Source organism: Phacochoerus africanus, chromosome 1, assembly GCF_016906955.1.
Source record: "Phacochoerus africanus isolate WHEZ1 chromosome 1, ROS_Pafr_v1, whole genome shotgun sequence".
Classification (NCBI taxonomy): Eukaryota; Metazoa; Chordata; class Mammalia; order Artiodactyla; family Suidae; genus Phacochoerus; species Phacochoerus africanus.
In genome coordinates, this window is record NC_062544.1 from 259,360,569 (window position 1) to 259,376,210 (window position 15,642).

The following is a 15,642-nucleotide window of genomic DNA, read 5'->3' on the forward strand; positions in this document are numbered from 1 at the left end:
TGAGCTTTTTGCCCAAAGAATAATACAAATTTTATTAGATAATTATAAAAGTATTAATCACCAACCAAAAGATTATAGCAGTCCATCATATATGATTATTTATAAGCTATCTAGATTAATTTTGTCTCCATTATGGTCAAAATCCATGAATTGGTATTCATAATTCATTATTTAAGAAATGTCTCCTAAATTAGAGAAATAAGTAGAAAAATAAGCAATTCCTGGGCATATTCAGGATGAAGGGAACTAGGCGACAGCTGCTCAAGTCATGTGCCTTGAGCATCAGATCAGCTCTACCTCCATTTCCTTTCTTACTGACATACCTCAAAAACGTACTCTGGCCTACTCTGGAATAGAAAATAAAGGACACGGCTTAAAAAACAAACTGCAAAGTAGTATTTATTTACATTAAAAGTGAATTACCTGTATACACTTAAGAGGCACAATTTGTTATGCACAATAACTATGCTCTTCAGAACATGTTATATAACACAATAGTTATCTGCTGATACATCAGTGGTTCCCGTGAAAACACAGTAAGTACCAAAACATTCCTGACACAAAATAAATTACTCATTCACATATTCTAATCATACAAGACAATTAATATTTTAAGTTATGTACTTCAAAAAACACTAGCAAGATGTACAACCAAAATGTATTAAGTTTGTTTTATGAAAAATGTCTTCAGATTATGCATTAATGATCCCTTTCAGGATACACTTTTATCTTTTAAATAAATAAACTACATTGATTTCAAGACTATTTATATATAACCTCCTAAAATATGAAGACAGACATTACTTCATTTTTTTAAAGGTATAACCACTCTAGAGAATATGCTACTATTGTCCCCAAAGTCCAACACTGCCTTTCTATTTTTCGGACACAATCAAATTATTTAAATTCAATTATAGGGTATGAGATTAGCTGCCCTTATTTTGCAAATTGTTTCCTCTAAAAAGTGTTAAGAGATTGTCCTGAACTATCTCATACACTGGAGAAATTCAAGCTTTTAAAAAAAATCTTAAAATGCTTTAGGTTAAAGCTGATAATATGTGGAGATTCTGATAAACTGAACACTTTTAAAGACCTCCGCAAAAAGATATTTATCAATTCTAAAATTTATTAAAGATTTATATACAGTCCAAGAGAACACTTGAATATTCTCCTATCGCAGTGAAGGATTCCTCTTTGGCATTTCTCCTTAGTTCTGAAATAAAACACGTAAACAGACATTTTGTTTTTCTATCTACCTACTACAGACAATTTCTATACACAAAAGTATTTAATTGAAATTGTTTTAAAACAATTTCATTGCTAAGAAACTTTTTTTTTTTGCAAAAAACACTCAGCTGTTTACTTTGAGAAGCTGAAATGTTATGATGTTGCTGAAAAGAGTTTGCTTATTTCTCTTTTTCAGTGATTGGAAACCCAACATCCTTTTAAATTCAGCAATGGATAAAGCAGACATGTTTCATATCAGCAAAAATGTTGACCAGAGTTTAATTTTTGAATATTGACAGGAAGTTCGCCTCTATTAGGGAAAAAAAAAATCTTCAAATAATAGGGGCATCACAGAAATAAAACTGTTGTATTTTCTTTCTTGGTTCCTATAGCTTTTCTAAAAGGACACAAACCAAAACTACAACAAATGCTGATTTGTGGTCATTTTTTCACATTGCTTTCCACATTAGATTTCCATATTACTTACAGTATTCATCAAGTTTTTGCTCTCATCACAGATTAACCTTAAGGCTAAAAGGAGTCCAGGTCTGATTTTTTAAATGATGTAAACAAAGTTTTAACAAATGAGTACAATTTTCTGCATTCAAAACTAAATATGCAGAAAAATCTCAGTGAAACAAAATCGACTGCAAGCTAAATTCTCCAGGGATTACTGAAAATAAACCGTGAAACAAAACCAAAAATGTAAAATAAATGAATATTGTACCTAATTACTGCTGTTTACCAATGTCTATAAAGGTCTTAAATAACAACAACAAAAAAAGACAGTAATGACAGGTTTACTGTGACACCAACACATTTTAAGAATGCAATTATATAAATTTCTAACCAGGCAGAATCACGGAGATCCAAGCAGAGAATGAGGCACAGCAGATGAAGGAACTAAAATACAAATTGGGTATTTCTACTCTCTGGCAATGAAACACTTTAATAAATCTACAGCTACTTTAGAAAGAAAATGAACTGATCCAATAAAAATATTTTAAAAATCTGGAGAATGGGGGTTATGTGAATAGGACACATAATGCGATACTGAATTTAAGTACTTTTGTTACAAAATAGGGCAGTTACTGGATATTGTATATGCAGCTTTTATTAACAATACTGCTTATCTCCCAGCCAATGTAAGTACCTGACATCACCACTGTCCTTCAAGTATAGTTCAAATTAAGAGTTACAGGTGATAACCAAGTAAATAAAGTACCAGCTCCTGCTAATACAATTTAGTAAGAGCTGGGAATCCTGTAATGGCACTAGGCATGTTTACAGAATATAAGTTTAAGTGCACATGGTTATCTACTTCCAGAATTAAGAAAATATAGCCATCTGTGCTCCCATAACAGAGTTTTACCTCAATTCTATCGCTTTAAAAAGTATTTGTTGGAATGGGATCTCTCTGAAATCAAGAAGGATCAACCCGGTAACATTCAACACTAAAACAAAATGTTACATAAAATTTCATATATCTAAATGTTACCTTTTAGGTAAATTTGTGAGCTATTTTAGCGACTTTATTTGGCCGATGGAGGTGGTCTGATAAAGGAGAAGAGATCAGACAAAATCTCATGTATTCACCCCTCCATAATTCAGTTGAAGTTGGTCTTTTGTAAATGCTTATTGGGAATTTCTAAAGCACTGACTTGGAGAGGCCAAGAGCCTCCATCAATCCCTGCTTGGATAGCCACTCCTGTCACCACTGCCAGGTCAGGGTCTACAGACGTGTTGGGATCCTTCCCAAAGAACTCCTGAATGACTTGGCGGATTCGAGGAATACGAGTTGAGCCCCCAACCAAAACCACCTCATCAATCTCAGTCTTTTCCAAGTGACCTTCTTTTAAGACTTGCTGAATTGGTACAAGTATTTTCTGGAAAAGATCTTCATTAAGGGTGTCAAAGAGCTTCCGTGATATTTCTGTTTCAAATAAAACCTGACTTTCTCCATTTTTCTTTTCAGAAAGGGTAGCTCCAAATACGCGGTTCATATGGGGACGGTCTGCTGAGGAAAGTCTGTCCTTTGGCAGTTCAGCGTCAGTACTCTGAGGTTCCCTCCTGTCCTTTTCCTCCACCGTCAGTAATACAGACATATGAGCAGTCTGATGAAGAGTCAGATTTAATTTGACCATTTCCACAGCTTGTCTTAATCTATGGATTTCCTCTTTCCTAGAGGGTATGAAGCCATATGTTTGATAGATCTGTTTATATAAGTACTGTAGCAATCTTTGATTGAAATCTTGTCCTCCAAGTTTATTGTTTCCTAAGTTAAAAATAAAAAAAGTTTATTTGTATTTATGAATGTAATTGTATACCTGTGTGTATGTATACGTGTCTATATAGTGTATATGTATAAAACTGATATTTTGGAAATAACAAATTCCTATTTAATGTGTTATTAAGTTTTTATTCACACAAAGACTAATTAAAAATAACTGGGTTAAAATTATTTTAACTCTAATGTGTACTTTTTTTTTTTTGCTTCTTAGGGCTGCATCCATGGCCTATGGAGGTTCCCAGGCTAGGGGTCAAATCAGAGCTACAGTTACTGGCCTATGCCATAGCCACACAGGATCCAAGGTGTGCCTGCAACCTACACCATAGCTCATGGCAATGCCAGATCCTTAGTCCACTGAGCAAGGCCAAGGATCGAACCCGCAACCTCACGGTTCCTAGTCAAATTCGTTTCTGCTGCATCACAACGGGAACTCCAAAATGTGTACATTAAAATACAGTGCACATTTGGGTTTAAATGATACAAAAGGAATTGTCTCTTAGTAAGATATCAAATAATTTTTCAGAAAGTAAGAGATTGAGAATACAGACTGACTTTTAAGTACCAATTTAAAAACACTAAATGTCATTATTTTCAAGAGAAGAAAAGTCCTTCTTATAATTAAAAAGTACCAGTAAGCATTCTATCTTAAAAAAAAAAAAAATCCTTTTGCTTAATTGGTTAAGAGCTGAGAAGTAGAAAAACCAATTTAATAAGGAAAAGAGTAATGTAATATAAATGCCAAGCACCAAACTTGGTTCTAAATATAATCCAGTTAGAAGAAGAAAAATGTAGAAGTTAGACCACCTGTAACTTAAGCTCCACAGGCTTAATTCCTTAAACTAAATTAAGACAAAAACCTTAAAAAAAATTAGAATTCAAAATACGATTAATAGATTTCCTAAAAAGATCTATTTTGTGAAATAGATATTAAATAACAACTTATCCTTTGTTTTAAAATAATCTTTTCCTCTGTCACCTTACCCATGGAAGTGAAAACTACTGGCTCACTGAGCTATAACTGGAAGTATATTTATTTGACTTACAGGATGTGCAGTCATGTTTTGAAACTTAATTTTTTGCTATACATACATATAAGTGGTGGCATAAGATTACATGTCCAGAAAACTACCAAAATGTACTCAAAGAATACCAGAATAGAAGTTCCCATGTGGCTCAGCGGGCTGAGAACTCAACATGGTATCCATGAGGATGTGAGTTCAGCGGGCTGAGAACTCAACATGGTATCCATGAGGATGTGAGTTAAATCTCTAGTCTTGCTCAGTGGGTTAGGGATCTGGCATTGCCACAAGCTGCAGCATAGCTCAGAGATGTGGCTCGGATCAATATGCCTCAGGTGCAGCTGTTAAAAAAAAAATTAAGATTTAAAAAATGGGAGTTCCCATGGTGGCGCAGTGGTTAACGAATCCGACTAGGAACCATGAGGTTGTGGGTTCGGTCCCTGCCCTTGCTCAGTGGGTTAAGGATCTGGTGTTGCTGTGAGCTGTGGTGTAGGTTGCAGACGCGGCTCGGATCCTGCTTTGCTGTGGCTCTGGCGTAGGCTGGTGGCTACAGCTCCGATTCGACCCCTAGCCTGGGAACCTCCATACGCCGCGGGAGCGGCCCAAAAAAATAGCAAAAAAAAAAAAAAAAAAAGACAAAAAAAATGAACCCATTATACATTAGATATGTTAATGTGCTTGAACCTCTTTAATGCTCCCTATATTTTTCTTACCAGACATTGCTCGGGTTAGAAACATTCCTCCTTGTTTATTCAGTAGAGAGACATCGAGAGTTCCTCCACCCAAATCTATTACCAAGACGTGAAAGACATCAGCTTTGTGGAGACCATAGGCCATAGCTGCTGCTGTGGGTTCATTTATTACTCTTAAGATCTTCAGTCCTGTAAAGTTGGTTTGAGGGAAGAACAATCTTGAGAAGACACTATTAAGAAATTTCTTCCCACTCAGTCTTACAATATATTAATACAGTGTCTTCTGTGACATAAACTCCACTGAGTAATAATAAGAAAGAACTGTTGCAAATCCAATAAAAATAATGAAATGGGAAGGATAAATACAGGTTCTTCTAAATGGGTGTCATCAAGATTATACTTAAAAATTTTAATATAAAGAAATAAAGGGCAAGATTCAGTGACATATATCATTCTATTCTTTATTAATTACTACTTAATTTAAAAAAAGTCTCTCAGCCTCTTGTAATTTCTATATTTTACTTGGGAATATGTAAACGATTAAACTTTAGTCAATATGTACTATAACAAATTGACAGTACATAATGTAACGAATGGAAATAAGTTTACTGTGTTCTTTTAAAAAGGACTTTTTGATAAAAAAAAAGAACAGATGAATAAACAAAAAAGAAACGATAATAAAAAGAAAAATTCTAAATGATATGCTACAATGACACTTTAAAAAAGGAATGCAAAACACCTGAATGCAAATCTGAACTACACAGCAAAATCTGACTTCGGGGTAAAGTTAAAAAGTAAATGCCCAGGCAAAAGATCAGATTTCCTTGAACAAAATTCCTGCTTTAAAATAACTGCTGCATGTGAATGGCTTTGAAAGAAGTATGGCTTTATATATTAAGAATCATAAAAACTATTCAAACTGAAGAATTTATTCAAAGATTATAATACCTTTCCCTTTATCTCTCTGACTTCAATACTCACTCTGCTCTGGCCACACAGGCCAACCTCCTAACTTCTTATGACTAGAAAATTCTCTTTTCATGGCTGCTACACTGGACAGTCATTCTCCTGCAACACACTTGCTCTACAAATCTGCTTGCTTCACTACCTTGCTTCTGTCAAATCTGCTTAATTGTTACTTTCTCAGTGAGGTCTCTTGAGGTCTACAAGTCCCCTATACTCCCATCACCCAGCAAGCCTGTCCCCTATCCTGTCCTTTTTTCCATATCTTGTTACTTTGTGATATACACTGTATCAAGGCTCTCAACCAGAGGTCCTTTTGTCCCTTTGGAGACATTTGAGACATTTTATGGGCCAGACATAAAATTGTCACCAGTTGGTAGGGTGCTACTAGTTTCCAGTGAGTACAAGCTAGGGATGGTATGGAATAATATCCTATGATACACAAAACAGCTCCCTACAACAAAGAATAATCAGGCCCAAAATGTCAATAATGCTAAGGGTAAGAAACCCCATAATACACTTATCTTCACTGCTAATTTTCCGTTCCCTCCAACAGAATATAAGCTCCATGAGAAAAATGATTTATGTTTTGTTTACCAAGACACTCAATATTTGTTGAATGGTATTAAATGAATTTTCTCCCACCTCAGATTTTTAAAAAAAAACATTATGTTCATTTTAACATTAAAAAAAGTTTGGAAGAAAAAATTTCTGACTGCTAACATGTGTCCATATTCTTTGTTGGCCTTTATCATATGCCTAACTGATAGGCGGTTACCATAATATATACATTTTACATTGCACCACAGAGCTTTCTTAACTATTTGTAAACCTACATAAAAATCTACCTGATTTGTCTACTGTATAGTTTATTTAGGTACCTACTTAAGCGGTTTGCAAAACACTACATCTTACTACAGATTTTCAACCTAAAAAAATTCTGAGAGAAAAGCACAACTCAAGCAAGTGATATTACCTGCAAGATTAGCAGCTTCAATTGTTGAATTTCTCTGTTTTAGATCAAATTCTGCTGGTACAGAAATAACAGCGTTGGCAACTGGCATTCCAAGATATTCCTCTGCCATTTCCTTTAATTTCAACAATAGTCTAGAGCCAACATATTCTGGGGTAACGGTGATAGTCTCATTACTTGTCACAGAAAATTCAACCATACCATTTTTGTTTAAAACCTGTGAATAAGATTTGCAAAGACAAAAGAATATATAAAGTTGTGTGTGTATATATCTACATATACATACATATATGCTAACACAAGTACATATAGTATGTATTCAATCAAAACTTACTTTTAAAGGTCATAAATTAATGTTATCTAGCAAGTACATTTACTAAGATTAGAAGTTATTAAAAGTTATACTTTAAAATCTATATAATGAATCTATTCCACAGTTTTCAAAAGCGGAATAATAAAACTCATCACTAAGTATATAACTGAAACATAGAAGAGTCTCAAGATATATATGTTACATGAAAGAAAAGATAAATGATAAAATAGGAAGAATAATAGTTGCTAAATCATATATGTGACTCAAGATCTTCTCCTTTTTTTCTTTTTGCTTTTTAGGGCTGCAAGTGTGGTATATGGAAGCTCCCAGGCTAGAGGTTGAACTGGAGCTACAGCTGCTAGCCTAGGCCACAGCCACAGCAACACCAGATCTGAGCTACGTCTATGACCTACACCACAGTTATAGCAACACTGGATCCTTAACCTACTGAGCAAGGCCAGGGATCGAACTCTCATCCTCATGGATACTAGCTGTATCTGTTACAACTGAGCCATGGGGGGAACTCCTTAAGATCTTCTTTTTTAAAAAAAAATTAATTTGTTTCCAAAAAGTATTAACTAAAAGAATGTTGTAGTACATATGCAAGAATAATTTTAGTACATCATTGTGTTCCTATCTAAGGATCAAATATTACTCAAATTCTTGTTTGCATGAAAACATGTATCAGCATATTATTCCTGTCAATGTAGTTGTACATTTAGAAAATTAGATTAAAACACACTGTTTCATCAATAGTTTGTATTAACATCAACAGTAAAAGAGAATTAGTCTAAGACATTTTAAGAATTTTCATCCAGTCATTCTAGGCTACAAGTTAGGTTTCAATTAAGAAAATATGACCATCCAACAAGTATTTAACCTATCTGAGGAAAAGAAAAACAAGCTATGGACATTTAAAATAAGGTCCTTAAAATAAGGTCCAAAGATACTAGTACCTTTCGTGATCTCGAAACAGAAACAGGAAAATCAGATCATTTAGAATCTTAAAAAACAAACAAAACGAAAACACCCAAAACTTAAAATAACTCTTGGATCAGTAGGTAATGTACTCAAAGCTGTAATTTAGAGGAAAATGTATAGCTTTATATGACTTTATCATGACATAAGAAAAATTTCAAATTAATAAAGGATCCAAAGAAAGAAGCTAAAAAAGAACAAAGAATTTTTTTTTCTCCTTTAATAATGAATTTAAAGCTTTGATAAGTTTTACGTATGGGTTATTAAATAAGCAGCACTGATACGGATATCTATTTCAAACTCTATTTATTTAGAATTCCACCTCATAATTTACCAAAAAAAATTTTAAAAACAAAAAAAAACCCTACATGAAATAAACATTTAAATGTATAAAAGAAAAAAATACAGCAAAACCCAAACCTACAAGTACTCATGTAAAAGCATTAAAAAAAAAAAAAAAAAAAAAAAAACCCAAGTGGATGGGGTGGGAAAGGCCATTGTAAGCATGGCAAGAGTCCAAAAACAATTTTTAAAAATTATTAAGAAATGACTTTACCACATAAAAATTTAGCTTTTGAAAGCTCAAAAACAAAATTATACATCATCAGTTTAAAAAAAGGAAGGAAAAATGAAAGCATATCACAAAAGTATTTTATAGTCATTAAGGAAAAGATACACACCCCAAAAGAAACTAGTGCAAAGAATAGGAAACGTATCACTGAAGAAAATTAAAATGCCAATAAACCAATTTTTAAAAGTCTGACCTCACTAGAAATCATAGGAATTAAATTTATTAATACATGATTCCATTTTCCCTTATCTATTAACAAAATTGAAAAATAACAACTAGTGAAGATATAGGCACCTTTAAAATAGATAAGAGCATATAAAATTTTTGGTGCTCAATCTGGCAATATAAATCAAAAGCCTTAAAAACATGCATACATTTGGCCTATCAGTTCTAGTTCTAGAACTCAAATTTAGGAAATTATCAGAGATGTGCTAAAAATATATATGTACAAGGATATTCACTGAAACTCCAATAATAGTAGAAAACCTGAGGAAAAATACAATGTACACTGACAGAGACTGTACAATTAAATGGTGGAATAGTCATTCCATGCAGCCATGAAAGATAATGATGTGAGCCTATTGACTAATAAATAGCCTATGACCTACTGATGAGTTTCAAACAAGTCCTAACACACTGTGCCTAGTATGATCTCTTTTTCTGTACACAAACACACATACATACAAACACAGAGAGAATATCTATTTATCCATCTATCCATACATTTATAGGTACACAGGATTTCATTAGCCTCTTGCTACAATAAAAGAGCTATGCAGACATTCTGAGGATGGCAGAGTAATAGTATGTTAATGTCCCAAGTCCTTGATAGAACTGAAGTGCCACTGAATGAACTAATCTAGGAGCTGCCGTGGAATTGGTTGATAACTTTCATGCAGATTGAGTCTACTGAAATAGAATGTTTTGAAACTTGAAGCCAAAGCATTAATTGAGGCAGTATGCTGAACCAAAATTAAAACAGATTTTAGCTTAACTTACCTTAAATGGGTATCTGCCAATTTCGGCCTCTAGCTCTTCTGGGGTAAAAATCTTGCCTATGAATCTTTTAGCATCATATATTGTGTTCTGAGGATTTGAATCTGCCAGTTCTAAGCTTTCATACCCCACATAAACATCGTCGTCAGTAAAGGACACCATGCTGGGTATGCTGATATGCCCATTTTCATCTGGAATGACCTTTACTTTTCCAGTGCCAGGAAAAAATACCCCAACTGAACAGTAGGTGGTGCCAAGATCAATACCAATCACTTTAGGAGTAGGTAATGGTAAATACTGTTGTGCCAAATAGCCAGCCAACAGGAGAGTCAAAACAGCTGATCCTGAAATACAGGCAAATTAAAGTTACATCTTATCAAACTAGCACAATATACTAAATTACTACAGCAAAGGCCCTTGAGTACCACTCTTTGAAACAAGACTGAAAATACACTCTCAAAATATTTTTTATAGTACTCTTGGTAATACTTTTCAAACACCAAGTTTTTCATAATGTAAATTGATTATAATACAACTAAAGTGAAGTAAAAACAACAACAAACCCTGTTTGTATACTTCATGTATGGGTGAGTAAAGGGATAAAAGGTATAAACACTTGAATAACAACTGTGCTAATGCTGACAGGAAAAGTCATTCACCTAGAGCAAAAGCCAGATATAATCCAAATCCTGATCGATCGCTATTTAGATTTACAGTTTTATGTTTTATATATCATTATCAAAAAGAACGTCTATTGTTAACATTTTCACAGCAAAACCTGTTGTTGAAAGGTTAAACCTCTTTATCCCCCTCTCTTTTCCTTTCAAAAGGATGAAATGAATAAACTGTATTAAAATAATTTTGGAAGTTGCTTAGACATTAAACTGTCACTTCATAACAGAACATAGTTACCTTTTTCTGTATTAAATATGAATTAAGGAAATACTTCTTACAGATATTTAGGGAAGGAGAATAATAAATGTAACCCTGATGAAAACATAAAGCTCCTTAAAGTCAGGTTTCGTTTACCATTGTATTCCCTGCACCAAGAATGGTCCCTAGCCAACTTCAGATTGTTCAATAAATATTAATTGATGGAAAAAAAAAAAAACATGTATGAACCAAAGCCATGAAAATTGTATACATGAGTGATGAAAGAGGCCGCTTTAAATTTACAATTAATCTTTTATTTGGCTTCAGGACACTGTGTTATACACCTGTGTCCATCCATGTTACATACAACCCCAAACGACAATTTGTAGGAGTCAGTTTTACTAATTGTTAGCTCATCCTCATCAACACATAACTCAAAGAAATAAAATCAGGTGCCAATCCCACTTTCCTCTTGCTCCTACATACGCATTTCGAAGCATTTCACCACTTTCTTGTCCCGAGAGGGTAATTTCTTCCAAGATTGGTGGAAAGAACATTGGACAATACATCAAAGAGGCCCGGACCTCTCAAAATCCAGCATCCCAGGAATCCACAGGTCAGGATGCTGCTGCTTGCTCCTCCCCTTTCTCCACAAAGGGGTCTAGGAGACGCACATTCTGGCAGCCTCTCAAGAGCCCCTATTCAACCAAAGATTCAAAGATAGACATTCTCTATTCCCAATGCCCGAGGTCCCTGGAATGTACGCAGAGGATGGCCGCCAGCCCTACCCAGGCCTACTGCGGCCCAGGCCTTCCGAGAAGAGACCCCCAACCCGACGTCGCCAACAGCCCCAAACCGCCTCTAAGTCATCTTTCTGGCGCCCTTCCAGCTGCGCCAGCGGGATCCAGCACATACGACAACCGTCTCCTCTAGCCCGGCCTCCCCAAACCGCTCCGGTGCCCGAAACAACCTCAGAGACCCCGGTCACTGACCTAAGATCGTCATCTCTCCAGCCATCACAGTCCCGCCGAAGAGGCTTGGGATGACTGTACCAGATATGAGGCGCCGCCCCCACACCGCCCCGGCAGCCCAGCGCTTCCCTGGGAAATGTAGTCCAATTGCTGCGACGAGGCCGGAGAAACTACACCGCCGGCTGGAGAAAGGACTTCATTTACCATGAGGACGCGGAGCTAAGGGCCCCCATTCAACCACTGCCAGTGACGCCTGAGCCGCCCTCCCACGCACGGACGACCGAGCCAATTAGGCTGAGCTGGAGGAGAGCAGAGCGGAGGGACTGGGTTTACCCAGCAAACATGAAGGGCCTCGAGCCAAATTGAGGTAAAAACTCTCCTTTAGCACCGCCCCACAGCTTTGCATTCTGGGAAGGGTAGTTTTGGCCTCTCTCTGCGCTCGCCTGTGGGAGAGTGAGGACCGTTAGGTTACTGCGTTTTGGTGATGTCGCTAAGCAGGCCTAGCGTCCAGCCTTTATGTTGTAGATATTAGCTTTTGAAGCATGCTGTTTTGCCTTGAATCTTAGATTCCAGATGTGGGTGCGTAAACGTCCCCCCCGCTACGCCCCGCTTCCCCAGCATCCCTAGAAAAGCCCCCGCCGCAGTGCGGGCAGGCGAATGGGGAGGCAGGGGCGGGCGTCCCTGTAACTCCCTAAAGATCATCGGTCCTCTGCTTTTGTTTTGAGAAAAATGAATTCAGGAAGTCTTCAGTCAGATTTATCCAAAGGTGGCGGGGGACACACACATTTTCTCTATTGCTAACACTGAGGTGGCCTGTTAAGAAAACAAAAATCTAAACAAAATACCCTAGCTTTCTCTTAAATTATAAGTGACAGGAATGGTTTCATTCATACACAGATCCCATAACATGCTGTGGACATTCAGGACACTTGGGAAGCGTTTTTCTGGTTATAGTCTCTTTAACAGACGCGATTTTTCTCGCTTCGTGGTCACTGGTAGTACTTAATTGGCGCCTTCTGAGAGTATTTTGTCCATTACTGCAGTGAAAGTTCGTTAAAACTATGACCCGGAGACTTGAAATCTATTTCCTCACCTTAATTATAAGTCAAACAATCCCGTTGACAAGAGGTCAGCCTGCTAGGGGAATAATCAGCCACTGGATTTCTAGAAGATTTAAAAGTATGTATGAAAATATTGATAGTTGCTGAAGCTGAATTATGGTTCGTGGGGATTCATTATAATGTTGTCTCCACTTTTGTATATTTTTAAAAAGTATTTCATAATGCAAAGAATAAAAAGTGTATATATATTTATTGTGAATACTATTCTCTCTCATTTCCTTAGGAAGAATGCATAATTCAAACACTTAATTCATGAAAATCATTTATTGAGCACAGTGTTAGCCACTAGTAACAACCAGGAGAGAAAGAAGGTAAACACATAAATGTAATTTATTATGATGTATAACACAATTGCAATATGGACATAGGGCAGAAACAGAATTGAATAAAGGCTGTATAATTTTATCTTCAAGAGAAGGCTTAGTGCAAGAGGATATGTCTAAGCCTACTCTATAGAGTAAAAGGGAGCCAGGAGATGGGTTAATGGGATGATAAGAAGCAATTGACTGGAGATAATGCAAAAAGAGGGAAGCAGAAATTGAAGGAGCATTGCAAATCATCTATACTTTAATAAGAATTTTAAAGAAAGAAGCAACTGAACTACCAAGAGCGTAGAAGCAGAAGACTATTTCACAGATCAGAATTGCTGGATTGTAAAACATGAGATGAAAGTTTGAGAGGACTAGAGATGTAAACCAATTCAGGAGGATTACTCAGTTTTGGCAGGCAGTGGTCATTGCCATTATCCCTGACACCCACCCCTTAGTGCTTATTAATAGGATCCTGTAGTTCAAAAAGTAAGTAGAACTTACATGACTTCAGAGTGGATGGCCCTTAGTCTAGGGGAGAAATTAAAATTAAACTAAACAGCTTGTTAATTTTCTCTAGTGGCTTTAACAAATTGCTACAAATTTAGTGTCTTATAAGCAACAACAAATTTATAATTTTCCAATTCTGTAGATCAAAAATTTGGTATGGGTCTCACAGTATCAATTTAAGTCAGCAGGGCTGAATTCCTTTCTGGAGGTTCTTGAGAATTGTTTCCTGCTAATTCCTATTGCTGACAGAATTCATATCCTTGCAATTATAAGATCAAGTTCCCCATTTTCTTGCTAGCTCTATACCAAGGACTCTTCCTAGCTTCTAGAAGCCACCTATATTCCTTGGCTTGGGAGATTCTTTTCCTCTGTCTTCAAAGCAAGCAACAGTGTAGGTTAGTTCCCTCTCAGAAGACATCATGTGATTAAATGGACTGACCCGGACAATCCAGCATTATCTCCCCATCTTGAACTCTGTAATTAAAAATACCTATAAAGACCATTTTGCCATATAAAGTAACATAGTCACAGTTCTAGGAATTAGGCTTCTTTGGAAGGCTGTTATTCTGCCTACTGCATTTCACTCTCTGGCGGCCACCAAAGATTTACATACATCTACATACAAAATCCATCAACTCAGAGTCCATCTAAAACTTCATCAGCTCATAAGTCCTAAATATCATTATCTAAATCGTCTAAATTTGGCTGTAGTTATTGTCACTTATCCCTTCTTGTGTGCTTACAACCAGAGGAACAAAGAATGCTAGTGAGACTATTCTAATTGTTTCTCAGAATTATAGTAGCGATATAAAGAACAGAAAACACTAGAATTGGGAAATAAGGATGAGAGAAGGAATATGTAAAGAAGTGTGGATATACTGATTTCTTCATTTTTCTTAGCAGAGAGGTAGTAGGTAATATTTAGAATACAGAATTTAAGAAGTAGAAGCATAAGTAGATCATTTTAAGTATATAAAGAAAATTTCCTGAAGGACCTTAAAATCATAAAATTATAGAAAAAAAGAATAGGTTGTTAATACCAAGTGAGATAAAATAAAAAATGTACTTTTTTCAATTTTCCATAGAGAAAATACACACTACTTAAAGCATTTGTAGTAAATCTTTTAAAAGCCTTATAGCAAAATGTATCAACAAAGGAAGTAGTAAAGGCAAAAAATATATCAGATGACAGATTTAGAATCAATTTTTATAATATTCATAAATATAAATGTTTAGACTAAAGACTCCCAAAGTGTTACATTGTCTTTTTTCAATGCAGTTGTAACTACTAGAGACTTTTACATGGATAAATAATAGTTCAAAAGTATCTTGGAGAGCAAGGTGGACCTCTCCCCTCATTTACAGAGAGAAAAATAACAGGTCAAGAGAAGTAAAAAAAATTATGCTCTCAATTAGTTTTCATTCTCTTAATTAAACCTCACCTTCAATTTAGTGATTAGATGTAATCTTTAAAAGTAGTATGTAGAGTGAAAAAAAGCCTAATTATATATCCCAATAATTCACATTGTTATTTAAAAAATGTACTATATTAGGAAAATCATTGCCAAATAATAAAAAAATCCTACAATGTATTAATGTAATTCAGGGGACAAATTGCCCTTGCTGTTGTTTAATCTGTGCTCATTTATCTTTCATCATCTGTATAAGAAAAATTCATTGAATGGAAAATTGATCCAGTTCTCTGCACATTGATTTAAAAAGTATATTGAAATTACAAATTAGTGTGGATTACATTGTTGGATTCTATGAAACACTATAGTATTTATTTATTTATTTATTATTTTTTACTTTTAATAAATTTTATTGGAGTATAATT

At 35.3% G+C, this 15,642-nt stretch overlaps 1 protein-coding gene and 1 long non-coding RNA gene across 3 annotated transcripts in view; one reads left to right on the top strand and one right to left on the bottom strand.

Moving 5' to 3' along the window:
* Nucleotides 1–373: 373 nt before the first annotated feature.
* HSPA13 (heat shock protein family A (Hsp70) member 13) lies at nucleotides 374–11,942 on the bottom strand. 2 transcript variants are annotated; one of them, XM_047794569.1, is made up of 5 exons: nucleotides 11,888–11,942; nucleotides 10,026–10,366; nucleotides 7,168–7,381; nucleotides 5,250–5,417; nucleotides 374–3,502 (listed from the first exon to the last, which is right to left on the bottom strand). In XM_047794569.1, exons 1-5 carry the CDS (start codon nucleotides 11,910–11,912, stop codon nucleotides 2,835–2,837), a joined length of 1,416 nt encoding a protein of 471 aa, XP_047650525.1. In that variant the 5' UTR covers nucleotides 11,913–11,942; the 3' UTR covers nucleotides 374–2,834. The 2 variants fall into 2 exon arrangements, with proteins under 2 accessions (XP_047650525.1, XP_047650535.1); XM_047794579.1 differs by lacking the exon at nucleotides 5,250–5,417 and having other exon boundaries at nucleotides 11,888–11,937.
* Nucleotides 11,943–12,144: 202 nt separating this feature from the next.
* The window catches only part of LOC125135022 (uncharacterized), a 214,037-nt gene continuing 210,539 nt past the window's right edge, over nucleotides 12,145–15,642 (top strand). The window contains exon 1 of the long non-coding RNA XR_007136885.1: nucleotides 12,145–12,233. This is a non-coding gene — a long non-coding RNA (uncharacterized LOC125135022). The remainder of the gene's footprint in view (nucleotides 12,234–15,642) is intronic.